The following is a 27507-nucleotide window of genomic DNA, read 5'->3' as shown; positions in this document are numbered from 1 at the left end:
CGTCTAACACCCCGCGGTAGGATACAGGATGTGCTACCGAACATTGTCGAGCTCTTGACGCCCGAGGTACGGCCCTTCGTGCGTACTGCAGTGAAGAAGGGACTAGACGCTTTCCTCGCCCTCGCAAGGGAAGTAGAACAGGACCTCAAGGCAGCACGAGACGACCGAAGCGTCACGACGCCCCAAGTCCCACAGGCGAGGCCGACAAAACGCCTGGAGGACACCCTGGCCGTGGTGCGATATGTGCAACCCCCCCCACCAAGGGAATCCCAACCCCAGTCCAACTTACTACAGGAGGGGGGAGGGGCATCGCGTCCGAATCAGGGCGGCCAGGCGGTGCGACAAGCACGGGCAGGCAGCCAACGTGGTGGCCCTTCCAGTGAACGTGACGATCATCCGCCACGCTGCCAATACTGCCCGACGCCCGAACACCACTGGCATAGAGTGTGCCCGACCAGAGAGGCGCGGTGGATGGCGTCAAGGGGAGGACCCGCGCCGTCGGGAAACTGCAACTAGGGGGCGACGACGCAGTTGGCCGCCGTCCCCGGACCTCACGCCCTGCCTCCGCCGACACACCGCCTCACCTACCACTCGCCAGTGGAGGCGGCCCACCGCACCCGATGACGGACAGCCCCACGTCGCCAGCGAGCGACACCATTCACCAGGCGTCGTCGGTGACCCGACCCACAGCTGGGGGGTCGAGAGACGCACCGTCTCACCTACCGTATCACCTACCACTCGCCAGTGGAGGCAGCCCACCGCATCCGGTGACGGACAGCTCCACGTCGCCAGCGAGCGACACCATTCACCAGGCGTCGCCGGTGACCCGACCCACAGCTGGGGGGTCGAGAGACGCACCGTCTCACCTACCACTCGCCAGTGGAGACGGCCCACAGCACCCGACAACGGACAGCCCCACGTCGCCAGCGAGCGACACCATTCACCAGGCGTCGCCGGTGACCCGACCCACAGCTGGAGGGTCGAGAGACGCACCGTCTCACCTACCACTCGCCAGTGGAGGCGGCCCACCGCACCCGATGACGGACAGCCCCACGTCGCCAGCGAGCGACACCATTCACCAGGCGTCGCCGGTGACCCGACCCACAGCTGGGGACCCCAGCCAAGCACCACCGCGCCTGGGGCGGATGGGACCGAAGGCTGGAAACCTCATCCGCATCCCTGTCTCGCTGGATGGGAGGCCGGTGGAGGCGTTGGTGGACACCGCGGCGACTCACACCTACGTTGCGGCCCACCTTGTCCCTGATGCTGAAGTGACACCTGAGGCAGACACCATTCAGCTCGCAACAAAGGGATCTAGCACGGTCACGACTGGGCGTGTGGAGGTGAGTGTCGGCATAAGGGACTATGTGACCAGGACGTGCGCACTCGTAGTGCAGGACCTCATGGATGAGCTCATCCTAGGGTTACCCTGGTTAGTCCAGGAGGATGCTAACATAGAAGTCGGGGCAGGTAGAATGCATGTCGGGACCCAGGGGCGCTGGACCGTGTATGGGTTGTCACATCGCCGCCCACCTACCTGGACGAATCCTACCCAGCTGATAGACCTACGCCACGGCGTACCACCAGACTATTGTGCCCTTCTAGACAGAGCCCTCAGGCAGCAACCACAGGTGTTCACGTCAGCTGACCGGCTGCGCCGCACGAATATTACAGAACATTGTATACCCATGGTACCCCATGTTCCTCCATTCGCCAAGCCAGGGGGTTTCGGTCCCCGCGAGCTCACTGCCATCCAGGAACAAATCACAGAAATGCTGGGGGATGGGGTAATAGAGCCCAGCACGTCACCATACAACTGTCGCATAGTCATGGCCAGTAAGAAAGACGGCACCCTGCGTTTCTGCATCAATTTTAAGCCAATTAATGACCTAACCATCCCGGCACCACCCCCACTCATAAATCTTACAGAAGCGCTCACCAGCATGGGCGATGCCCAGGTGTTTACGTCACTAGACCTGAAGTCCGGCTACTGGCAGGTGCCAGTTCGGCCTGAGGACCGCCCCAAGACAGCCTTCACTGCACCCGATGGGCGCAGGTTTCAGTTTTGTGCCATGCCGTTCGGGCTGATGGATGCCCCCGCGACCTTCCAGACCATGATGGTCCGCGTCTTGGATGGCTACATTGGCAAGTTTGCTGCGGCCTACCTCGACGACGTGATCATATGGTCACGATCGTGGGAGGATCATGCACATCACCTCGCATTGGTCCTCGAACGGCTAGCCACACACGGACTGACGTGTGCGCCACGCAAGTGCCATGTCGGCGCGAAGGAACTGGAGTTCTTGGGGCACCTCGTGAGCGCGGATGGGTGTCGACCCCTGCCAGATCAGCTGGCCCTGATAGAGGGGAAAGAGTCTCCCCGTACCAGAAAACAATTGCAGAAGCTAATGGGACTTTTAAACTGGCTCAGGTCATTCATCCCGAACTTCGCCACCATCACCGCACCAATGACGGACCTCTTGTCACCCAAGAGCAGGTTTCGATGGACGGACGCGGCAGAGCAGGCCCTCGCTTGTGTCAAGCAGCAGTTCAGGGAGTGTCACACCCTGTCACGGCTAGTGCCCGATATTCCCCTATTCGTCCAGACAGACGCGAGCCAGGAGGGTATGGGGGCAGTAATCTACCAACAAAGAGCTGGAGAAGAGAGGCGGGTGATCGAGTACGCCAGTGCCAAGTTTGGCCCTGCAGAGCGGCGGTACCACGTCAACGAGCAGGAGTGTCTCGCGGTGGTGTGGGCACTCAGGCGATACCGACACCACCTCGAGGGGAGACGCTTCACGCTCCGCACTGACAGCCAGTGCCTGCAGTGGCTGAACTCCGCCCAGGGAGGCAAATCCAAGTTCACGCGGTGGGCACTGATGCTCCAGAACTTCGCTTTTCGCGTGGAGCACGTCCCTGGGCGGGAGAACCAGCTGGCGGACGAGCTCTCCCGTCACCCGGATGCCAACACTGTGTTCAAGGACGATCAGGGATGGGACGACTTACTTCCCCCCTGCAACCTCCAGACGGGGTCTACAAGTGAGCCCCCGCCAGCAGCGCTATATGCCACCACGGCCAAGAGGCCCCGCGACCCTGCGCCAGCTACCCTAGCCAACCTCGCTAAATGCAGAGAACAGGAGCTTTCCCACCTACGTAGTCTTGACGGGGTACTCCAGAGCCGTGTGCCCGGAGACATGAGCTCGTGGCGCACGCACGTGCCGCCGGCCGGACGGAAGGCTGCCTTGCATTTTTATCATGATCACGACCTAGCGGGACACCCGGGGGCCGACCAGACCCAGCGGGCACTGCGGCAGTGGTTCCACTGGCCGGGCGTTGCAGGTGACATCCGCGATTATGTGCGAGACTGCCAACCATGCCAACAGCGCAAGGCCCGTCGGCCTGACGGGGTAGAGCAACAGTGCCCCAGGAGGCCACATGACCCATTTCACACCGTGGCTCTCGACGTAATGGGCCCATACCCCCGCACATCCCGCGGGAAGCGATTCTTGGTTGTAATCACGGATACTTTCACACGCTGGGCAGAAGCGTTCGCCGTCACCAATGTACGAGCTGAGACCATCGCCACTCTCCTCGATGCCGAAGTATTCCCACGATATGGGTTTCCCCGAGTGCTACTCACAGATAATGGCACACAATTCAAAGGCCGGCGCTGGGAGGCCGATTGTAAGCGCTGGGAGGTGGAGCACCACACGACACCCACGTACCACCCAAGAGCAAACCCGACAGAACGCCGCAACCAGGACATCAAAGTCCAGTTGCGGCTACGTCTGGGGGACGACCACACCCAGTGGGATGTGCTCCTCCCCAAGATATTGTACTGCCTCCGTCGCCGCCGAAACGTGGTAACCGGCTACTCCCCTGCGGAGTTGCTTCAGGGACGGGATCTCGCCCTCCCAGGGGAACTCCGGGTAGCGGGCGCTGCTGAACGAGTGCTTCAAATGCCTGTCGCCGAAAGACGGGAGGATGCACGCCGGAATCAGGCACAGTTTGGAGCCACTCATACCCCTCAGACCACTCACCCACCCCTGCCATTGGAGCCGGGGCAACAGGTGTATGTCCGATGTCACCACCTTTCCTCCAGAGGCAAGAAGTTTTGCGCAAGCCTGGCCCCTAAATGGTCCGAACCCCGTGAGGTAGTGAAGCGACTCGGGCCTACCACCTACGCGGTCACAACACGGAGTGGAAGAGCCGCCAAGGTTCACCGAGATGATCTCCGGTTAGTCCACCCTAAGGTTGGTCCGGGACACCTGCACAAAGGTCCACAGAGGACAAGAAGGACATCAGACAAACATCAATTCCCCCCATCACCTCTCGCGGCGACATCAGACACAGATCATGCAACCATAGTATCACCAAGCCCAATGACACCAGCCACAGGTCAACCCCTCCTGTCACAGGCCATGCAGACGGCGAATGTGCACCATACTTGCTCGTCGCCCGAGCCCCAGGCAAGCAGGGCCACGATGCCCGAGCCCCAGGCAAGCAGGGCCACAATGCCCGAGCTGGAGCACATGATGAGGCGCTTGGGTTACTGGGACTATCTGGGGTTAACGGCATCTGCCGTTACCCAGGGCATGTCCCCCCCTAAATGGCCAGCAGATGCGAGTCTGGAGGGATCGACATTTTCGGTGCGGGTTGACGAGCCTGAGTCCACAGGGGCAGACCAGCGAGGCGACGAGCAACCCAACCAGGAGGACGGAGGAGTGACCATCGTCCCTCTCGATGAGGCCGACGACACAGGGAAAGCACCGCCTGTACCCAACCAAGCTGAGCCAGACGCCACGTCACAAACTCAGGTGGTGCGGCGATCGACCCGGCCTCATGTCCCCCCTGTCAGGTTCGGGATAAATGAGGGGTACCAACCACCACTAGGGGCCCGTGCTGGGGGCCGCACCAACCCTAGACAGAACCTTTTCCCGGATGCACACCACTGCTCAGTGATGAGGTTGCTACCGCATATCGCCCAGCCCAACTCCACTACATCTACCAACACCTCTCAGACACAGTGCACTCCAGAGAACTTACAGTGTACCTACGGAGGAAATGCCCCGAGGCAATGCGTGTGATGGAGGCTTCGAGGGGGCATAACGGCCTCGGTGAGGGGGGGGCATTTCACGTCGTCCCAGGTGCTCCCGTGGCTCGCACAGGTCGTTATGCCACCTCGGTGCCTCACCGGTCGGCGTGTGTGGTCGGTGGTAGTGTCTCGAATGGGTGGAGGTCGATTGTCACGGAGAGCGAGATCGACTCGAGCCCTAACGGGACCTGCCAGGACGCGCCAGTTGGCCTTCACCCCTCGGTGCGAGCAGTCGTGTGCGACTCGCGGAGTTCGGCGATCGGTGTTCGTGTGCGGACCGGACAGTCGTGTGCGTGCCGACAACGTTAGTCGTGTGTGTGGTCCAACCACTCCTGCCTGCCACGTGGCGACGTCACGACCACCGAGAGACGGAGTCTCGTGCTGTGAACTAGCCCACAGCAACCACCCCTGTTAAAGGTTAGTTGGCGCCCTCAGACACCACCCAACCACGCATCAACATCGGCAGGACGACAACCCATACATGGAAAAACACTTGAATTAACTATCACTGTATTGCAAAGTAGAGGTTAGGCCTTTGTTCAACAGATTTGTCGCCACTAACTTTTGTGTTGGCGTTCTTACAGCAGGCAAACGCCAAAGTCACCACCGCTAAGGGCCAGACTTCTTCGAGCTGCGTGAGACTACGAAGAAGTGCCAAGTTTGAGAACTATGTTCTGACAACACGTCGCTACTTCAAAGAACAATTGAAGATCTGTGAGAAAGCCTGTCAGAGGGTCCTATGTTACTCCAACAACTTCCTGCACAAAAGGCTTAAAGCACTTCCCGGCAAGTAAGTTGTCTTTGTGTATCTATAAGAACCTTGTATGTTGTAAATATGTGTGCTGCAGGATTTCCACATTTTGGATTGTCAGGAATTGTAATTTGGAATTGGTCAGGGAAATTCAAAGAATTCAATTTGAAATCCTGGCAAAGTAATCTAAATTCCCTGATGATAAATAATTTGTTAGGAAAATGTGCTTTAGTCTGCCATCATCCAGACGATGAAAGAATTTTCTTAGGTGGTGTTGTGGTGCATAGTAATGTTCTGTTTAAATTTGTCATTTTGCTTATATAATTCTCTGCCAGGTATGAAGATAATGGAGGCTGAATTTTTTTTTTTTTTTAAATTGCAAAGTAGGAATTTTATAATTTTTTTTTATAAATAATTGGTGAAATTTAACATTTTGGTCACTGATAATTTTACTACAGATTTGTCTGAACTTCCTGTGTTGTTCTCATAGAATAAGCATATTTGCGTACATCCAATGATGTGCCTTTTCATGATACAGGTGCATATTTGGCCAGTAAGGAGTTTGGAGGGATAGCAAATTCAATTAGTGAAATAAAATATCTTGTGTGTGTGTTAAAAACTAACTAACTGTCTCTCTGTCTTTGTATCTCTGTCTCTCTCTATATATATATATATATATATATATATATATCAGGGGTGCGACAACAAGGGGGGGGGGCCTCCCCCCCCCCCTGAAACCTTGAAGTGGGGACAAACGGAGGCAAAGAAAGTGCTGTGTATTCAATTTTTAGATAATAAAACTACTTAAATAGCACCATTTTCCACCTCGATATACAAATTTTCCCGGACCCCTCGCTTCAATAGGAGGGATCAATGATTATTTATAAAAAGGTATATTGCCCCCCCTCCCCCCCTGTTGTTGCACCCCTGATATATATATATATACGTATATATTATATATTGTTTTTAACACAGACAGAAGATATTTTATTTCACTAATCATATATATATCTATGTTCGGGCTGTTAACGGTCGTGATGAAGGCAGTGATGGTGGCGTGCGTGTGGCAGGGGCTCGCGCGTGGCCCAGACGCTGGGGCGCCGCAGGCAGGGCGGCCTGGTGCCCGTGCCACAGCTGGCCTCGGAGCACTGCTGCGCGGACAAGTGCGTGCTGATGGCGCTCACGCACGGCCGGCTGCTGGAGGCGTGGCGCGCCGACGCCGCCCTGGGGCAGCGCCCCGCGCGCAGGGCCCTCGCGGAGATGCTCACCCCGTCGGGCGGGGCCAAGTCCAACTGCTACAGGTTCATCTCCATGGTCACAGGTGCGCGGCGTCCCCCCGTGCCCGAGCGCTAGTCACGTCCCGGGTATGCCACACTCACTCACCTCCCTGCCCGCGTGGGTCCCCAGGCTGCAGCCTGAGCACCATCTGCTCCGTGGCCGACCAGATGAGGCGCACCCAGGGCGAGCGGGAACCCTCGGAGCACGGCCTCAGGAGGTGGTGGCGGGAGCACCCTAGACGCGGCGGCAGGCCCCCGGGTGAGACCATTGCCTTCATTGCCTTCCTTGCCTTCATTGCAGGCGCTGCTAGGCGTGGAGAAATATATACAGAATAGTGATGGGTCGATTCCGATTCCGGAATCGGTCGGTTCCACCGATTCCACTGGAATCGTGGGATTCAGAATACAATGGTTTTGGAATCGACCATGACCGATTCCTGCATTGTTTTTAAGTTTGCAAAATACATAATCTACGCAACGTAAGAAAATATTAAAATGCATGCAAATATAATTTTTAAAACTACATAATACAATCTTTTTTTACGGAACTGATTTACGAATTACGGTGATTAACGTATTTATTTACTTGCACCGCCATTTTCCCTACTGTACAAATGCAGTATCTACTTTCCCACTTTAAGCGAAAGCATTTTTAGGAAATTACGTTGCAGCAGCACTGCATTTAATAGCAAACCTTCAAAAATAATTAGACAAAACCATAAATGTTTAAAGAAAAATATGTAAATGTAAACGGCAAATAATGTAAACGTTAACTATTTGATCATGGCAGCTACATTTGCCATTGTAAACAACCTAATTTTTTTTTGTGCTACCTTCCATGGTAAACCATACGGCCATGAACAAAATCTTTGGTGACGTGAACGTGAACATCTCTACACATTAAACTTTAAAGAATTAAAATGAAATAATTTTTGAATGAAATTTTACCCAAATTCACAGTGGATTATTGCAACCATATTAAAATAAGTTTAAAAGCAACATAACCAAATTGCTTTAAATCGGCGTTCTTGTGCGTGTTCAGCGATGCTCGTTTTACGTTAGATATATTTTGGAAAGGCAGTTGGCAAGTCTGAATTTCCAAACATTGCTGCGGAAACGTTCGTAAATTTTTATTACCAAACGGCAAACATAAACAATCTTTTGAAAGTAGTTGTGTTAGTTTAACAGAATTCTTTCCGATAAATTTCTGAAATGAATTAAATGTTAACACGCGATTATTTGAAGAGTTTAAATATTTTGTGTAAGAAAATCTCACCATAAAATGTGAAAATTTTGAGATGCTAAAAATTGCACAGAACTTTCTTACTCTAGAACCGAAAATTTATTTTCTCTTTACGATTGTGAGGAACTGCAAGAATGGATGGATTTATTCTTTTCGCCAAGTGAGATAATTAAGTTCTAGGTAATATATTAAAACGTAAGCATCTCTGACATTTTATTTTAGTGTGGTGCATATTTGTTTGTCATTTCCATCATAATGAGATAATAAAGTTTTATTTTTACATTTCCCTTTTTTTTTTTTTTCGCCATGGTCCCTTGAAATATGTATAAACGAGGTTATATTGACATTTTATTTGGATCAATATTTAGTTGTGCTTGAAAATAAAATTCTTAACCTAACCGTACAAACCCTCTGTTTTTACAATTAATTAATTGAGTTGATAATGTAAGGTATCTAAAGTTTGTTAAGTTATAACATTATTTACAATTTAAGTCATTAGACATCTTTGATTATTGGCAGTGTTTGAACACGTGTTTCGTCTAACTATATGCAAGGTTAAAAGGCCAAATTGTGCTAGAAATACAAGGTAGCGTAACTTGATGGTAATGAACATACTTTTTAACATTATATAAGCTGTATATAATGTTAATTTCTGCACAGAAAATGAAACACAACATAATTACATTTTTAAAATCATAAACAACCTTTTTTTTTCTTAGTATATTACTCTGTTGAACATTGTCAGATAAAAATTAAGGAATCGGAATCGGATTCGAAGAATCGACCCTTTAATTTAAGAATCGAAAATGGAATCGGAATCGGTATATTTTAGGAATCGGCCCAACACTAATACAGAACGAGAACTCGCTAAAATTACACTATACCAGGGTTCGTGTGTACTTTCAAGTTCTTAATTTACAAATAGTTATTTTTAGTGATGGGTCGATTCCGATTCCGGAATCGGTCGGTCCCACCGATTCCGGAATCGGTCGGTCCCACCGATTCCAGTATAATCGTGGGATTCAGAATACAATGGTTTTGGAATCGACCATGACCGATTCCTGCATTGTTTTTAAGTTTACAAAATACATCTCCTACGCAACGTAAGAAAATACTAAAATGAATGCAAATATAATTTTTAAACTACATAATACAATCTTTTTTACGGAACTGATTTACGAATTACGGTAATTAACGTATTTATTTACTTGCACCGCCATTTTCCCTGCAGTACAAATGCAGTATCTACTTTCCCGCTTTAAGCGAAAGCATTTTTCGGAAATTACGTTGCAGCAGCACTGCATTTAATAGTAAACCTTCAAAAATAGGCAAAAACATAAATGTTTAAAGAAAATTATGTAAATGTAAACGGCAAGTAAAATAACGTAAACGTTAACTATTTGATCATGGCAGCTACATTTGCCATTGTAAACAACCTAATTTTTTGTTTGTGCTACCGGCCATGGTAAACCATACGGCCATGAACCAAATCTTTGGTGACATAAAATTAAGATGTTTCACATCTCTGCACTTTAAACTTTAAAGAATTAAAGGAAATAATTTTTGAACGAGATTTTACCCAAATTCACAGTGGATTACTGCAACCATATTAAAATAAGTTTAAAAGCAACATAACCGAACTTCTGTAAATCGGCGTTCTTGTGCGTGTTCAGCGATGCTCTTTTTACATTAGATATATTTTGGAAAGGCAGTTGGCTAATCTGAATTTTCAAAACATTGCTGCTGAAACGTTCGTAAATTTTTATTACCAAACATAAACAATCTTTTGAAAGTAGTTGTGTTTAACAGAATTGTTTCCGATAAATTTCTGAAATGAATTAAATGTTAACACGCGATTATTTGAAGAATTTAAATATTTTGTGTAAGAAAATCTCACCATAAAATGTGGAAATTTTGAGATGCTAAAACATGCACAGAATGTTCTTAGTCAAGAACCGAAAATTTATTTTCTCTTTACGGTTGTGAAGAACTGCAAGACTGGATGGATTTATTCTTTTCACCAAGTGAGATAATTAAGTTCTAGGTAATATATTAAAACTTAAGCATCTCTGACATTTTGTTTTAGTGTGGTGCATATTTGTTTCTTGTCATTTCTATCATGAGATAATAAAGTTTCATTTTTACATTTCCCCCCTTTTTATTTTTTTTCGCCCATCATCCCTGAAATATGTATCAACGAGGTTATATTGTCATTTTATTTTGATCATTATTTAGTTGTGCTTGAAAATAAAATTCTTAACCTAAACGTAAAACCTCTTTTTTTACAATTAATTAATTGAGTTGATAATGTAAGGCATCTAAAGTTGGTTAAGTTATAACATTATTTACAAAATACGTCATAAGACATCTTTGATTATTGGCAGTGTTTGAACACATGTTTCGTCTAACTATATGCAAGGTTAAAAGGCCAAATGGTGCTAGAAATTCAAGGTAGCATAACTTGATGGTAATGAACATACTTTTTAACATTATATAAGCTGTATATAATGTTAATTTCTGCACAGAAAATGAAACACAATGCAATTATATTTTTAAAATCATAAACATATTTTTTTTCTGAGTATATTACTCTGTTGAACATTGTCAGCTAAAAATTAAGGAATCGGAATCGGATTCGAAGAATCGACTCTTTAATTTAAGAATCTAAAATGGAATCGGAATCGGTATATTTTAGGAATCGGCCCAACACTAGTTATTTTATAACTAGGGACAAGATTTGTTTGGTTTTATTTTTATAATAGTTTTGTTTTTTTTTTTTTTTTAAAAATAAGATTTCAGGGATATTGTTTTTATTCTCTAAAAAGGGTTTATTATTCAATATATATGAAACTAAAGGATTATTTAATACTTAATTCACCAAGATATTCTCATTTTGATTGAATCTTGATTCACTAATGCAGTAAAATCATTAGTAATAAGCATGACTACAAAAAGACTTCTCAGAAAAAATAAAAGTAAAATGGCAAAGTTTTGTTTGTTTGAATCATGTGCGATAAGCCGATAATTAATGTAAAAATGTATGTGTAAAATTTGTATGTATTTATAAAGCAATGCAAGATTAAACAATATAATAAAATTAATTTTTTTCCACTTCATTTAGGTATTACAATCTGGTACAAAATTCATGCTAAATAAAATTACTTTAATTGATAAAATATTGCAATTTTTTTTAATTGAAGTTGTTTTGTCAAATTGCTGATTTATTTCCATTTTTTAGTTACATTTCGGTGCTAAATGGTGGATTAACTTGCACTTCGGTGTTATATGTTGTGTTGAAATGCTTTGCGGTGTTATTTCAGTTTTGTCACAATTCAGAATTCACCTTGCAATCGTGTCCCTATCTATATATTTTCTTCTACTGTCTGTTAAAAACGAGCATTGCAGCGTCTGAAAAATCCGTAGTCTTACACAAAAAGAATAATTTTTCAGCAACATAGAGCTGCTTAAAGTGTGGCCACACAGTCCAGGAGACCAGGCCAGGACAGGACAGTAGCGAGCGATGTCTGGAGCCCGGCTCGGAGACATGAAGGTCTCTCGCAGCCCAGGGCAAGGTGTAGTGAACGAATCCCCACCTCCCCCTTGTTTTACAGATGCATGTTTAATGTGAATACATAGTTGAGACTCCACTAATTATCACGTGGAAGTTATCTCTGAAAAAAAGGTTTTAGCTGTCTAACTTAAAAATCGGTGTGTTCCGGGGAGTACATAGTAGTAGAATTGTTCATGTTATATTTGCTAATCCTTAATTTGGTTGATGTGTTCCTCTGATGAGAAAGCAGTTGTGAACGCGGTGGAGCTGGGAGGTGTGTGTGTGTGTGCCCCGGCAGGGCCCGGGAGCAGGGGGGAGGAGGAGCAGGAGGGGGAGGAGGAGGAGGAGGCGGAGGACGCGCTGGGCGTGCACATCCCGTCGCCCGAGGAGCTGCGCCGGCTGGGGCCCGAGGAGGGGGCACGCCGCCTGCTGCAGCAGCGCGACAGGCTGGCCCGCCTGCAGCGCCGGGTGGAGGGGGCCCGTCGGGAGCAGCCCCCGCCCGGTACGCCAGCCCCCACGCGGTCGCCCTGAGCGACGACACAGCTAGGAGAGGTTGGGCCACGGGATTCCCGGGTGGCTGAGGGGTCCCGGTGAGAAGTAGTGGACCAGAGCAGGCGCCAACAGCACTGGTAACGTCGAAGAGCTGAGTGATGCTGGGATGGGTAGCCTCAAACTCTCGCCATAGCCAACTCTCCAACGGCTTTCCCGATTCGCGTATACGGCGTATTCCGTATCCGTGCCCATGGGGGCCCCGGGACAGGAAGGGCCAACGCCCAAGAGAGCCAGGTTGACAAAGAAAAATGGGGGGGGGGAACCCCCCTTGAATGGTTTACATATACTCACAAGAAAACACTTGGTTTTGGTGAAACATAATGTAGGTATCTGAAGCTACGTACTTTAAAGTGAGGTGCTTTGTAACGATTTATCACTAGACTTGTGTGATTTTTCAAATTTTCAAATAAAAATAGTTTATTATTCGTATTCGAATCGACTTTGAAAACTAACACTTTGAAATAATGATAATTCAATTGGTTACAAATATCTTGTGAGTTTGTTCCTAAACCAACGTTTACTGTTTAGGTAAGTATTTGTGTGATATAAATGCCCAGTCAGGGAAAATTATAATCTGGTCAGGGCCATCCTGCATAATTAATATCTTCCGAAGTTTTTAAAAATGTAATGGTGTGGAGGAAATAACTAGTATACAGGAGAATCCCGTTATTGCGAGCTCGGTAATAGCGAGAACACGGCTATAACGAGGTCTTTTTGAGGAATTTACGGCGTGATCGCGTGAAGCGCGCTTTTGTTATTTGTCTGCTTTATCTCCACCCCTCTCGCTCGCCACTAGACATCTTGCCGTTGACACCTGTCACATTCTTCAGCCTTGCAGTTGCCACCTAATTGCGTGGCTTTAAAAATAGAATCCTGTCCTTTCTTTCTTTTATCAAACTTCCGCTTGGCTTCAAGGCCAAGGTATGCTCGACTCGAATAAACCAAGCCTTTGAATATACATATACTTGTACACATTTCTTATTATTTATAAAATAGACAAAATCTATTATTTCCCGCCATTAAACATAACAATGTGCTCTTTTTTTAATATAAATGCTCTTAATTAATTTGTTGAGACATTTTCATTAACTAATAATAACATAACTATGTTAGGCCAAAAACGTCAGAGCCGTCTTTATACTTGTTGCTAATTGATCGCGTTAATAATACACAATTATTTATAAACTTGTTTGGAATTATTTCAGTCGTGACACGTTTACAAACGTCACGTTATTTATTTTACTATCTGACAAATAGTAGGCACTACCATATTTATTTCCGAATCGCTAGGACAGTTTTCTTGTAACTTTTGTTTCGGTCAGTTGTTGGTGTATCTGTCCGGGAAGGGGGTGGTGATGGTTTGAGTTTATTCCCAAATTTATTTTCAAAAAAAGTTAACAGGTTTCTTTAAATGAAAAAAGTATAGTTTTCCAGCAACTATTTCGTTTGAGGCATACGTGCGTTACCACACTCCTGCTTTTATGTAAGGAATTAAATCGTCTTGCTACACTAGCGCCGCCTGTTAGCTTCATCCCGAACTAACATGGCCGCCAGCAGACAGCCCGCGTCGACAATAGATAGCAGGACAATGCTGCGTCGGCTGCGGGCTGAGATGCTATACTTACGTGGCGTGGTACGGTATTCTGGTTATTTTGACGCAATCGGTGATCGCATCCGTACTTGTGGGGTATCGTTTTAAAGAAAATGCACACATCTGCTCACAGAAATTAAGATTTCGTTAATATAACATGTTATTTTCCAATTATACAGGTTTAAATACAATTTTTAAGCTATTTTTGGTTAATTTTTATTTTTTGGGGGCCAAAATCTGTCCAATTCGGTTATAGCGAGGACACCGTTATAGCGAGGATCAAACCCGGAACCGTGACACCTCGCTATAACGGGACTCTAGTGTACTTCGTTATGTGATAAATACAGCTTTTTTAATAATTTTTTAATAATCAGCCCAGTTTATCAAGTAGAGTGACTTGAAGTGCTTAAAGCTATGACCTGCATACCATTCAGCCATGTAATGTACAGTAAGTCCTCTATTTACGTCGTACCGATTTACGTCGTTCAGATTAACGTCGCTAATGTTTGAGTACTCATGTTTCAATTTAAGTTGTCGCCGATTCACAATAACGTCGTTTACAATGACGGTAAATCTTTATTTTAACCAAAACACCGTATATAATTTGTTTATAATTCTTTGTTTCCTTCGGTAGTTAATTTATGCTATGTAGCGTAAGCTACACGTTCACCGCCTTATCTTATCATACATCATGAGGGACGCTTCCTGCTCTCCGCTGCTCTCCGCGCGGTGATGCAATACTACCAGCCCGCCCGCTCGGCCACCCACGTATCTCGCACGTAGAAGTGTTATCTACTTCCTGCAACGACACAGCATTTTCTCCTACCCCTTCCGGCCGACCTTGGGCCATGGCCGGCCGGTGGCATGAAACATGGCTCATTTTGCGTCGTTTCTATTTACGTCGCGGTTTTCAGGAACGTAACCCCGATGTAAACCGAGGACTTACTGTATAACATTAGATTTACCTTAAGCTCCCGTAAACTTTGAGATCAATATAACTGTAACTGAGTACCACAAATATAATGCTGATATCACAAAAATCGTACTAGTCAAAAAAATTCCTGGTGAAAATACAGAAGACTTCCGTTGTACTGTAGGATGATATTTGGAAGAATGTGCGAAAACGTAAACAAATGAGTTCTCTGTGCTAAGATTCCCAACCTATTTTTTTTTGTCAATCTTTTCATTTTGAGACAGGGATGGTCATTTAAACTAAAAGTAGACCTGTGGAAAATAACACAGGCTTGATATAATTTTAAAAATCTTAACCTCAGAATAAACTACATACCATTATCTATAGTTGTCTACTATTCATGAACTATAGGTGTTTGCTACCACTTTAGTAGCCTTGCATTATTTTTCAACCCAAACAACAAACCATGTGTGTATATCCTCTTTTAACAGGCCTCTGTTAACGTAAAGGTTACATCCCTTGCCCATTATAATAGGTACCTAACTTGCAATTGCTTTTGTGTGTTGCTACTGTCATACATTTTTTAATTTACTTAATTTCTTGTGAAGAGATATTGACATTTTTCTCTAGCATTTATTCATGGATGTGCCTAAATTAAATATTGACCCTTTAAAAAACAGTTGTTTGTATTTATTTCTTGATTTTGCTTCACCACAAGATTTAGGTTCTGTGCTACTGTAGCCAACAAGTGAAACATGAAGCATCTGTGCTACCTAAGAGCTAAGTGACTTGTTTCTAGTGGAATTAAGGTAAAGTGGGGCACTGATTAATCATAATGGACAGATAAACACCCCTTCTATCAGGACATACTGTATCTTCAATGTGCTGGAAATTGTGTGAAGGTTAACCTAGAACCAAGAACAGATTTTTAAGAACCGGAACCGAACGAGAACTGGGAAAAAAGTGTAGAATAGTCGCATCATTACTGTGAGATTATACTTACACATGATGCACAAATTTTAGTACAGTAAATTGTACTATAAGGTCTTGTAAAATTCATAGGAACTGCAACGTAATTGAAAGAAACATTGTATAGAAGTGGAATTTTACTTGAATAACAACATTGAATCCATGGCCTAAGAAGGTCTCTACATGAGCCTGACAGAAATCTGTTTTTTGTCACTGATTGTTTCGCCAACAGCTGCTAGTAACCAAGTGGATATTTCATATTACAGCGAAACCCCTTATTTACGTTACCGTTATTTACGTTTTCCCGTTATTTGCACTATATTCTTCAGGTCCCGTTTGGTTCCCATATAGTCCAATACAATACTTTCCCGCGAATTACGTCTCAAAAATCGAATCAATCCCGCTATTTACGTCACGTAACAACCATAAACAACCAGAAAATACCGTGGAGCTAGTAGGCAATGAACATTTTAAATAGCAAAATATACATATTTTATAACATGAAAAGTTGCTTTTATTTCTAAACATGTAATAATTTAAGCCTAGGCGTGTAAAAGTACGAGTAATTATAGCAGGAGACAATCTAAAATGCACGAGGGAAAAACGTAAACTCATGAATGTACAAACATGGCTGCTTGTAAGTTCTGATACTGTATTTATGTCACAACTTAGCCGAAATACTGGTACGAGACATAAACTTCACAAGATAAAATGAGCGGTGTCTTGGTAACTGTTTTATACGTCTTTTATAATTTGGGAAGTGTTGTACAGTTGACGCCATATTTTTTAAACTAACCATTTATTTCTGGGGATCGTAAATAATTAATTATTGGTATCAAGACATCATGATAAACGTAAACTTGAACATGTCACGGCAGCGAGAAAACTGGTGCGTATACCAATAAACTGGTATTAGAACTGGATAAAATTGGTACACGGGAGGTGGAGCTTATATTTTTTTCCGCTAAGCTCGCATCTATTGGTTGGCGGCTGATGGCGTCATGAGCCTGGGCGGAGCATAGAGTGCGCATGCGCCGCCGCGTCGTTACAGCAGCTGACCGAGTACAATGACCTTTCTCCGCGTTTGGCGCGCTATTGACGGTAAATATTCAACAATTTGCGGCCTTTTCTTAAAAAAATTTTTACTGTGAGCAATGTGTATGTAGCCCGTATTTGTTATAAACCCTGCCGGTTGCAACTGTATTTATAATTTGGAGAGGCAAATAATCTTGAACAGCCAAAAAAGCAAGCAGAAGAAAATTTCAAATTTATTTTTAGGAAGTAATCAGAAAAACATTTTGGCTTTCATTCTTTTTTTTATTTTTGTCAAATGTGGTAAATTAATAATGGATTAAATACTAAAGTAAAATTTGTTGTTAGTGTGTTTGTACCTGCATTGTAGTATGTGCTATTAAACAAAAGGAAAAAAATTCTAAATAAGGTAAACTGTACTCCTTTTTATACTTTTCCCTTTATTTACACTTTCCCGCTTTTTACACTTTTTTACTTTGTCCCCATGAAAAGTGCAAATAAGGGGTTTTGCTGTATTTACATTTGGCTGAGTTGGAGTTTGTGCAATTACTGGAGTGAAACCTTTTTAATATTTGTATTACAACAATATTTGTGCTCGTTTATTGTGTCTAATAATAAGATGTTTTGTATGCAGTAGTTGATTTAGGTTGTTAATAGAATATCTGATAATAAAATGAGTGTTTAATCGTATTGACGTCGTCCGGGTCTGCGGCCCCTTTGAGCCAGATATGACACCGCCCAACCACCGTCTCATTTCAAACCTCCCGCTCGTGCGTGCGTGTGTGCGTGTGTTTCCAGCCCGGCAAGAGGGCGCCTAGCTGCAGTGCGCCGCACCCCTAAATATATTAATTCACATTGTAACCCTTTTTCTTTTATTCTTTTGCCCCAGTGTCTTGTTGCAGTTGAATCATGTGTTTCTCCAATTTAAATATTACAATTAAATATAAAACTATAGACGTTGCCCGGGCGGACCCGAACAGGCACGGACTTGAACGAGGGTAGAAATGTTTTAGAATAATTCTTAATAACTACGTAAACATTAATGTATTTTAAATTACCAGTAATTTCTATATAATTATTAATGTAATCTACTATTTACTTAACTTTCGCCGGGGCACGGAATCGCAGAGTGTGTAACGGTCATTGTGTTCGGCGCGAAGGGCGCCATGTTGCCACCTGCAAACCATGATCTCAGCCCAGTCAATCTCACCCGCCAGCCGAGGGCGGTCGTGTCGCTGCCTTGAGGCGACCACGTGCGTGGCTCGCCTCCTCACTTAAAAGCCGATTCGTGCCCCGGGCATTTTTATCAGTTGTACCATTGAAGGAACGTGTACGGAAATAAATCGTGAGTACAGTAAACTAATTAACTGTGTTACGTGTCTTTGTGTTCGGGGGACCACGTGGGACCCCAACCTGGTCGGCGGCGTGTGGGACGCCCTGAGAACCCACTGCGTGTTAGAAGCGTGCCCGACGCTGAGAGCGGGCTTAGGTAGGGTCGAGAGCGGCGTGTTCAATATCCAGAGGGCCAAATATCTCGCCGCACACGGGCCACGTAACGCCCTGGGTTAGAGTCTCTCGTCGGGTCCACGTGCCCACTCACGTGGTGGCGCCCACTAATTCGCTCCGATATTTCCTCCATAACACCGTACGCCCTCAAATGGCGCCCAAGAGCGTGTGGCGGGATATTCAGCGTGCCGTGAATACCAGGCCCGCACGAGTTAGCGCGAGTTAGGCGGTTGTGCACCGGAGCGCGAGAAACAACGGTACCGAGCGGCCACGTGACCAGCCGAGCGCGCGCGCTTCCGAGAACTCGCAGCGAGCAGCCAGGTGGCTGCATTCCTGGCAACAACAACACACTCCGAGCGCAGTGAGTTACCGCAGTACTGATGTGGATTCGTGAGTAGTTCGTGAAACGTGAACGTGAGGACTGTTCGTGCGGAGAGTACCACGTGCGTAGATATGTATCCGGATGAATGTATCGGTTGTTACTTCCCCTGCCCGAGTTGGGACTTGCATGGCAGGACCGCTGCCGGATACGAGTGTGGCTACTGTACGGAGTACCGCATACACGGCGTGACGAAGTGCGGAGCTAGGTCGTGTCCCGGAGGTAGTAGCGAGGGATACCGCTGCCAGGAATGTGCCGGCCTGTGGCATCGTGGCTGTATCGGCGAACGTGAATGGACAATACTGCGCAAGTTTTTCACCTTCACGTGCGCACGATGCACCGCCTACCTAGCCACCCAGGCGCAGTACGAGGCAGAGACGCCGGAAAATTCTCCACGACACGCCTCGACGCTTCCCGAAACGCCGACGCCAACCACGCCGAAAAAGACGCCACTCACGCCGACGCCACCCACGCCGAAAAAGACGCCGCTCACGCCGCCGCCAACCACGCCGAAAAAGACGCCGCCGAAAACGCCGACGCAGCACCAAGCCGACTCCTCACGCACGACGCCGACACCTGCACCACGAAGGTACGTCCTGACGTCACCCGAACTGCCACGCGTTACGATACCGACGCCTACCGCCCTGACAAAGACGCCCGTCGTCCCGACGCCGACGCCCGCCGTGCCGACGCTCATCGACTTGACGTCTCCCGACACAAGTCCGATCCCGCCACCGCCTGCCACACTGCGTTTCGTCGACCCGACGCCACTTATCCCGACTCCGACGCTCGCCGTCCCGACGCCGACAATTCCGCTCCCGCCACCTCCTGTCCTGGAGCCGCCAACCCCGGCACTTCTCGTCGACCTGACGTCTCCCGACGCTGGTCCAAACGCATCATCGCCAGCAAGACCTCGTTTCGCCGACCTGACGCCACTCATCCCGACTATGATGACGCTTGACTCGCCGAAGCCAACCGAGCGACGCACGACGCCGACCGTCCCGCCGCAGTCTGCGACGCCGTCCAGCACCCGCCTCGTGTCGGAGACACCTCCCGACGCCGGAATGACCTCGCCACCGCACCGAACCGCCGTCCCGACGCCACCAAGGTCATTTCCGGCGAAACCTGCATCGTCTCCGCCACACGACTCGCCACGGACGCCACCAGACTCGACGCCGACGCTTCGTGTCACCTTGTCGCCACCACCTGGCTTCGACGTCATCATGCCGTCGTCACCGCCAACCGAGTGCGCGGTCGCAAACAGGACGCTTTGCGACGCGATGCCCAGGGCCATGACGCCGAGACGCCTGAGCGCTGCCCCGCCGCCTGGGTTCGCTCCTCTGTGCCCGCCCGGATTCGCCCCGCTGTGCCCGATTCGCCCCGCTGTGCCCGCCTGGCTTCGAAGCACAGCTGGTTGTACCTGCCTGAGTGAGACAGACGCGCGCGATGCCGACGCTGACGCCGCCTACGTGCCCACCTGACGCGACGCCTGGAACGACCGAGACGCCACGACGCCCGATTCCGACGCCGATCCCACAGTACCGGAACACCGGTCAAGTGCCCTGCCGCCCGAGACGCCACCAAAATGTCGCAAGTTGGCAACATTGGGACGCCGCACCGTGAAGAGTCGCCTGAGCTCCCTGCATCCGCCTGTCGTGATGCAGGTCGACGCCACGACGCCTGGACGCCCGACCGTCCCACCACCGAACGTGACCACCACCCGGACTTCGACACCTGTCACCCGTCTGTCACGACGGGCCGCGAAGCGGACGCCTGTCGGCGAGGCTGAGCCGGGCCGTGCCGAGCGCCGCCCGCGCTTGCTGCCCGCCTGCCACGAGCCGCCTGACCTTGGTCGCCGCCGCCCCTGCCGGCCGGCGCCATGGCCACCGCCGCGCTGTCACACGCAGCAGCCGCCGCAGCCGCCGCAGCCGCAGCTGACGTAGATTTGGGGCTCGGGACAACTGGTGGGTCTCCACCCACAAGGTTAGTCAGCCAGCGCCCATTCTGTCCGTGTGTATCGTCCTCCATAGTGTAAATATTGCTCAACTGTCATTTTGTAAACATTGCTCGCCGCCATCATGTAAACATTGTTCGTCCGCCATCGTGTAAATATTGCTCAACTGTCATTTTGTAAACATCGCTCGCCGCCATCATGTAAACATTGCTCGCCCGTCTGTCATGTCAACATTGCCACCTGCCCGCACAAACGTAAACATCAACATTGCCACGTGGGAGTGCGCGACGTAAACAGTACCGGCAACGCCCCCCAACCATCTGGCAAACGGCGCTGTCATATCGGCCTACTTTCGGAGGGGGCAATTGACGTCGTCCGGGCCTGCGGCCCCTTTGAGCCCGATATGACACCGCCCAACCACCGTCTCATTTCAAACCTCCCGCTCGTGCGTGCGTGTGTGCGTGTGTTTCCAGCCCGGCAAGAGGGCGCCTAGCTGCAGTGCGCCGCACCCCTAAATATATTAATTCACATTGTAACCCTTTTTCTTTTATTCTTTTGCCCCAGTATCTTGTTGCAGTTGAATCATGTGTTTCTCCAATTTAAATATTACAATTAAATATAAAACTATAGACGTTGCCCAGGCGGACCCGAACAGGCACGGACTTGAACGAGGGTAGAAATGTTTTAGAATAATTCTTAATAACTACGTAAACATTAATGTATTTTAAATTACCAGTAATTTCTATATAATTATTAATGTAATCTACTATTTACTTAACTTTCGCCGGGGCACGGAATCGCAGAGTGTGTAACGGTCATTGTGTTCGGCGCGAAGGGCGCCATGTTGCCACCTGCAAACCATGATCTCAGCCCAGTCAATCTCACCCGCCAGCCGAGGGCGGTCGTGTCGCTGCCTTGAGGCGACCACGTGCGTGGCTCGCCTCCTCACTTAAAAGCCGATTCGTGCCCCGGGCATTTTTATCAGTTGTACCATTGAAGGAACGTGTACGGAAATAAATCGTGAGTACAGTAAACTAATTAACTGTGTTACGTGTCTTTGTGTTTGGGGGACCACGTGGGACCCCAACCTGGTCGGCGGCGTGTGGGACACCCTGAGAACCCACTGCGTGTTAGAAGCGTGCCCGACGCTGAGAGCGGGCTTAGGTAGGGTCGAGAGCGGCGTGTTCAATATCCAGAGGGCCAAATATCTCGCCGCACACGGGCCACGTAACGCCCTGGGTTAGAGTCTCTCGCCGGGTCCACGTGCCCACTCACGTGGTGGCGCCCACTAATTCGCTCCGATATTTCCTCCATAACACCGTACGCCCTCAGTATGTTATTATTTTCAAGATATGTATTTCATTAATACTGTTAAATTTTGATTACCTAATGGTGATAATATTAGTTTTTGTATTTTATTGTTGGTCCCTTTGCCTTAAACCATATCAGACCATGGTAGTGTGGACTTGCAGATCCCGGTCCACTGGAGCCCAGAGCCAGCGCTGGTGTTGCCCTGCCGCCTCAGGCAGCGTCTGCCAGCAACATCATCATCCTCCAGGACGGCTCTGAAGGTACAGTCAAGTGCGTCAGTTACTGCCTCAGGCCTATGCTGCGCAGCATTTCTGTGTGCTAGTAACCGTGCAGAAATTTATCATTGAGTGTGTAATAAGATCAGAAATTCTAAGTGTGAATGACTCACCAGATAAAATTAGATAAAGTCATAATCTTGATTGTACCTACGAGGCTTCATTGAAAAGTATGTAATGCCTCCATGGTAGTAACTTTTTTTTTAAATCCATTTTCCAAATTTTTGTTGTACTTAAAAACCACGTGTGTCCTCTGTGTGATTCTCTTAGTTTCCTTTCTTCCTAGGTGTCGTTGGTCTGGTGAAAAACTAAAGATAATGGTGATCCACATGGAGATGTGGTTGAAGCAGCAAGGTGTCATTGAGTTTTTGACAGTTCAAGGTTGCGAGGCTACCCAAATTCATAGCTGAATTACAGCTGTTCACGACGAAACTACTGTTGACGTTGGTACGGTACCAGCAACTTTTTGATCAACCCCATAGTGGATGATTCCACTCCGCATCAAAAGTGATGACTATCAAAGTTGTCAACAAAATGGCGCTTTAACTGTCAAATCAAATAGCTTCAGATCGTCACACAACTACAAATTTCCCAGGAAAGGGAGTATTTTATCATAACCAAGATGCTGGGCTACCAAAAGGTGGTGCAATAGCACAAAGTGCAAAGGAAGCAAGTTTTTGCCAGGATCTGTTGCCGCTACCAAGCGTGAGGGTGAGGCTTTTCTCAAGCACATTCTCTTGGGGGGTGAATCAAGTGCGAATCACTTTGACCCCGAGAACAAACGACAATCGTTGGTGTATCACCCCTAGCACATTGCCTCGTATCTGGAAATTTTCCGATTCTGAACATTTTTGGACTTCTATTTTGTGCACGTTTCATGTGCCAATGTGTCGCGTTCCTGCGACAAGGGTTTGGCACCACTGGTGGATCCAGAGGGGCGTCCATAGCGGCATGGCATCCCCCAGAAACCTGAATAATTTTCAGATTTTCATCCAAATTCCTTATCATAGTTTACCTTACTTACCATGAAGTATTATTTTACTGCAGAGCTATAGATAATAGGATGTTTTTGAACTGCAAATAAAAGGTAATAAATATTTCAGTTGTAAATGTACTGTAGTTGTATTGGGAAAGTTAATTTGCCCCTGCCCCGACCATGATCCGGGATCCGCCCGTGGTTGGCTGGACACCAAGTGAGTGGCTAGTCTAGTCTAGTCTGAGCGTGTGGAAGCAGTGAGGCAGCGGCGATGCCTGTGGGGCGCGCAGGTGTCCCTGTGAGGTACTCTGCGGAGCGGAGCCCCGGGCTGCCGGTGGAGCTGGTGGTGTCCCCCGCGGTCCCCTCGCTGCCCAGCGTCATCGTCGTGCAGGGCGGCGTGGGCTCCGGCGACGGCTTCCAGGTGTTCAGCGTGGTGGACTCCCCCGGGGCCGGCGCGCTGCAGTACAGCTAGCTGCCTTTTACAACTGCAGCATTCTGTTACCTGCTTGAACTTTCTATTGTAAAAAAAAACATATAAAATATTTGTAACCAACAACTTTGCTTTTTGGGTTGCTGTTTTAACGACATAAATGTTTTGCATAAGTGGCCTTTTGAAGTTTTATAGTCTTATCAAGTTTTTATTGAAGTTTCTTTGTGGAATGATTTTTTTAAAATTTTGACCAAAAAAAATTTCTGGAAAATATTTATTTATTATTATTTTATAAAATTATATATAAAAAAAATAAACTATTTACTTTGACATGCTTCAACAAAAATGAGAACTTTCGTCTGCAAAAAGCAGAGTAGATCTAATTGCACTTTTTTGTAATAAAAAAAAAAGAGAGAGATAGTGAGATATCTAAATTAAGGCTAACGCAACAATTGGAATTGGAATATTATAATTGAAAAAAAAAAATGGTTGATCAGTGAGCTAAACTAAAAAAGTTTTTTGTTGGTTGACATTTTAATGATAGATTTTGAAACTTGTACATTTAATTGCGAGGAGGTGGTGGTGGTTGGAGGGGGGAGAGGGTTATTATGATAGTAGCAACGAGGTGGAGTAACGTAGGGGTTCGAGGGTAATTATGCCTGATAGTGGGGAAGGGAGATAAATGCATGGCTCCAGGGGCTTAGCTAGGGGGGGGGGGGTTTAGGGGTTCTAACCCCCCCCCCCCCCCCCTTAGCCCAAATTATTTTTTTTTCTTATCTGAAAGCAGGTTATCTAATAGCCTGGGTGTCTTACTGCTATCACCGGCCACTGCACTGGAGGGGAATAGTAAGCAAGTCCTACCAATTCTCCTTCCTTTTCCCTACCCCTGTCACGAGCAGAAGCTATAAGCAGGGTGTCTACTGACCCTGGAAAACCTGGAAAAATCAGGGAATATTGTAATCAGGGAAAAATCAGGGAATTTTTGTTTGGTAGGTTGTAGTTGGCAATACTTTTTTGTTTATTGATCAGCTTGCATTGACGTAGCACCAAGTGTATCCCCTCCCATTTTTATTTTTGAATGGCAAATAATGAACAGTTCCCACGTCCATTTTCTTTTATTTACCATCAGATTCGAAAGTGGCGTTAAATCATGTGATACAAACTGGTTCAAGCTGGTCTGTTATCTTGCTGACGTACGTGCTGCGGCATGTGCTTCCCACGTTCGGATTACACCGACAGGTGCATTTAATTTTAAGTAATTATGGATGCCCCCAACGTAAACTGTGCATTTTTGTTAGCTTTGAAAATACATATCACAGACACTTTTGGTGAAGATTCGCCATCGTTGCTAGAAATTGGTAGCTGTGGGCTTCATAGGTCCATGGTGCTTTCAAAACTGGAATTTCTGCTACACAATGGGACGTTAGTTTTTTGAGGCACAGTTACTTTTTGTTTAAGCATGTACCTGCAAGGAGGGCAGATTACATTAGAATAACTAGATAAGAGCTTTTTCCCAAGAAATGTTGTGCAATCAGATGGTTAGAAAATACTGAAGTTGCTGAGCGTGCCATGAAAATGTTACCCCACCTAAAGAAATTTGTTAGTGAAGTTTCTATTTCATCTGTCTTTCAATGTAGGTAGTGGAAAGTGCTCTTGAAGATACTCTTCTAGAAGTAAAATTTACGTTCTTCCACTCTTTGGCATCAGAGCTGGAATTGTTTCTTACAGTGTTCCAAAGTGAAGCACCCATGGCACCTTTTCTATATGATTCACTGGTAGACATTTTATTAGCTTTGGCAGGAAAGTTTGTGAAACCAGAGGTACTGAAAAGCTTTAGGGAAAAACGCAATGTATCTCGATTGGATGTAGATAACCAGGAAAATCTATTGACTGCTAACAATATCAAGTTGGGTTATGCAGTACGCCATGCCATCAAGAAAGAGAAAGTACCAGAAAAGTCTGTCCTGTTACTGAAAAATAATGTTAGGACTTGTCGAAAGGTTATGGTAAAAAAACTTCAATACAAAAGTCCCCTAAAGTACAAACTTACCAAAGGAATTTCCTGCTTATGTCCATCTATGGCTTTAAATTCGGGTGTGAGGAAACAGCGTGTGAAGTACAGTTTAGAATGTTGTCTTCAAAACAGGTGGCTATCAGGACAAGAAGCTGATAACATTGAGTGATCATATCAGTTGGTATGTTCCTCGCAAGATTCTGAAGCACTGTTCTCGTCTTTTTCTCGAGAAGATGGGCGCCTTGATCACTTGTGGATGCTCATTCTTAAGGCACATACAGTAGCTGCCAAAACAGGCCTTCTAAAGTTTGTGAGGATGATGATGGAAATGCATCATTGGAAAGATGATTTTCAGTGAATTCTAATCTGCTGACTGAAATCTTGCAGGAAGAAACACTGATTGCACAAAGACAAGTGTACGACTTTGTTCAACGTTCTGGAGGTGTAGACCATGTTGATATCATCAATTCCATGTTACAGTATGTAAGAAATGCTAGTTGTAGGCGTAAGGAAGCCCTGCAAACAAAACAAAAATAAAAGGAAGCTACAGACAAGAAGAAGGCAGAAAAAAGAAGAGTTGAAGAGGAGATAAAGGCATTGCAGTTTAAGAAGGCTCGAGTGTTGGATTTGGCTTGTTCTGAAGCAAGTGCTATAGACGCAAAAGTTGAGTCACTGCGAAATTGACGGGAGCTTCCTTTTACTAATGTTTTTTGCAAAAGTAAGTCTGTGAAATATTTGTAGCAGCATGTTTGTTTTATTTGCCATCAATTGATTCACTTTGGCCATGTTTAGAAGAAGGTAATATTTTTACTAATTTAAGTAAGTTGAAATACTTTGAAACCCATCAATGTATTGTTATGCAGTTTTTTCAATTTCGTGGAATGTCATAATTGTTGAAAGTTATCTCCTTGCTGTGTGACCAACTGTAAATAATTATTGTTGCGTTCTCATGGGGTTCTTGGCGCCTACCCTCGTTGCAGTAAATACCAGGACCGCTACTGCTGGATGGTCTGCCCAGACTGATAGTCCAGCTAGCACGTCACTGCCCTGGGTTACTGTATGGAGAGTAATTATAAAAAGGAAATTTAGTGGTGTTACGTGAATAGTGGAAATTTGCATATAAATGAAATAATAATAATTGAAAAACATATGATTTTAATGGTTCTTAAATATTGGTGTGAAGTTACGTTTAAAATGAGGTTAATTGAGAAACAACCAAGGTGTCAAATCTAGGTGTCGGAAATTAGATGCAAATGACGTCACTAGAACACGTCGAATATACTGCCGGGTCTAGCTATCCGTCGTCGGAGGCTTGAGGCTCTCTTCACAGGACCTCCAGGTGGTCTGCTGCTACACTGGAACTCTGGATGCTGTAATGCTGTAATTAGCGAACTACAGAGGTGCTGAGGTCGCCGGGTATCAGCTGAAGACTCGACATCCCTCTCGTCCTGGAAAGTCTGGTCTAATTCTGGATTGGTCTCACCAATCTTCGTGGTCGAATCTCAGCTGGCGCTGCCCTCAGATGTCTGGAACCACTACGAGACGAAAACGGGACCGACGCGGAAGTTGGCACTCGTAGTCGCCGATACTCCCTATCTAGGATTTATTTAATCCAGATACAATTCTCTCAACTCTTAGAGAGGAGAATTCTAAGCAGGACACGATCGCGGATGACGCGAAATCTTCTAT

General features: G+C 46.6%; 1 protein-coding gene across 2 annotated transcripts in view; it reads left to right on the top strand.

Moving 5' to 3' along the window:
- Positions 1–23982, top strand: part of LOC134538462 (uncharacterized) — a 38805-nt gene extending 14823 nt beyond the window's left edge. For both annotated transcript variants that reach the window (XM_063379793.1, XM_063379794.1), the window contains 6 exons: positions 5680–5885; positions 6917–7167; positions 7254–7382; positions 12215–12418; positions 22285–22383; positions 23665–23982. In XM_063379793.1, the coding sequence (XP_063235863.1) occupies positions 5680–5885; positions 6917–7167; positions 7254–7382; positions 12215–12418; positions 22285–22383; positions 23665–23846 (1071 nt within the window). In that variant the 3' untranslated portion in view covers positions 23847–23982. The remainder of the gene's footprint in view (positions 1–5679; positions 5886–6916; positions 7168–7253; positions 7383–12214; positions 12419–22284; positions 22384–23664) is intronic.
- The last annotated feature ends 3525 nt before the right edge of the window (positions 23983–27507 follow it).

This window comes from Bacillus rossius, chromosome 13 (assembly GCF_032445375.1).
Source record: "Bacillus rossius redtenbacheri isolate Brsri chromosome 13, Brsri_v3, whole genome shotgun sequence".
In the NCBI taxonomy this organism is placed as follows: Eukaryota; Metazoa; Arthropoda; class Insecta; order Phasmatodea; family Bacillidae; genus Bacillus; species Bacillus rossius.
This window is presented reverse-complemented; position numbering and strand designations above follow the sequence as displayed.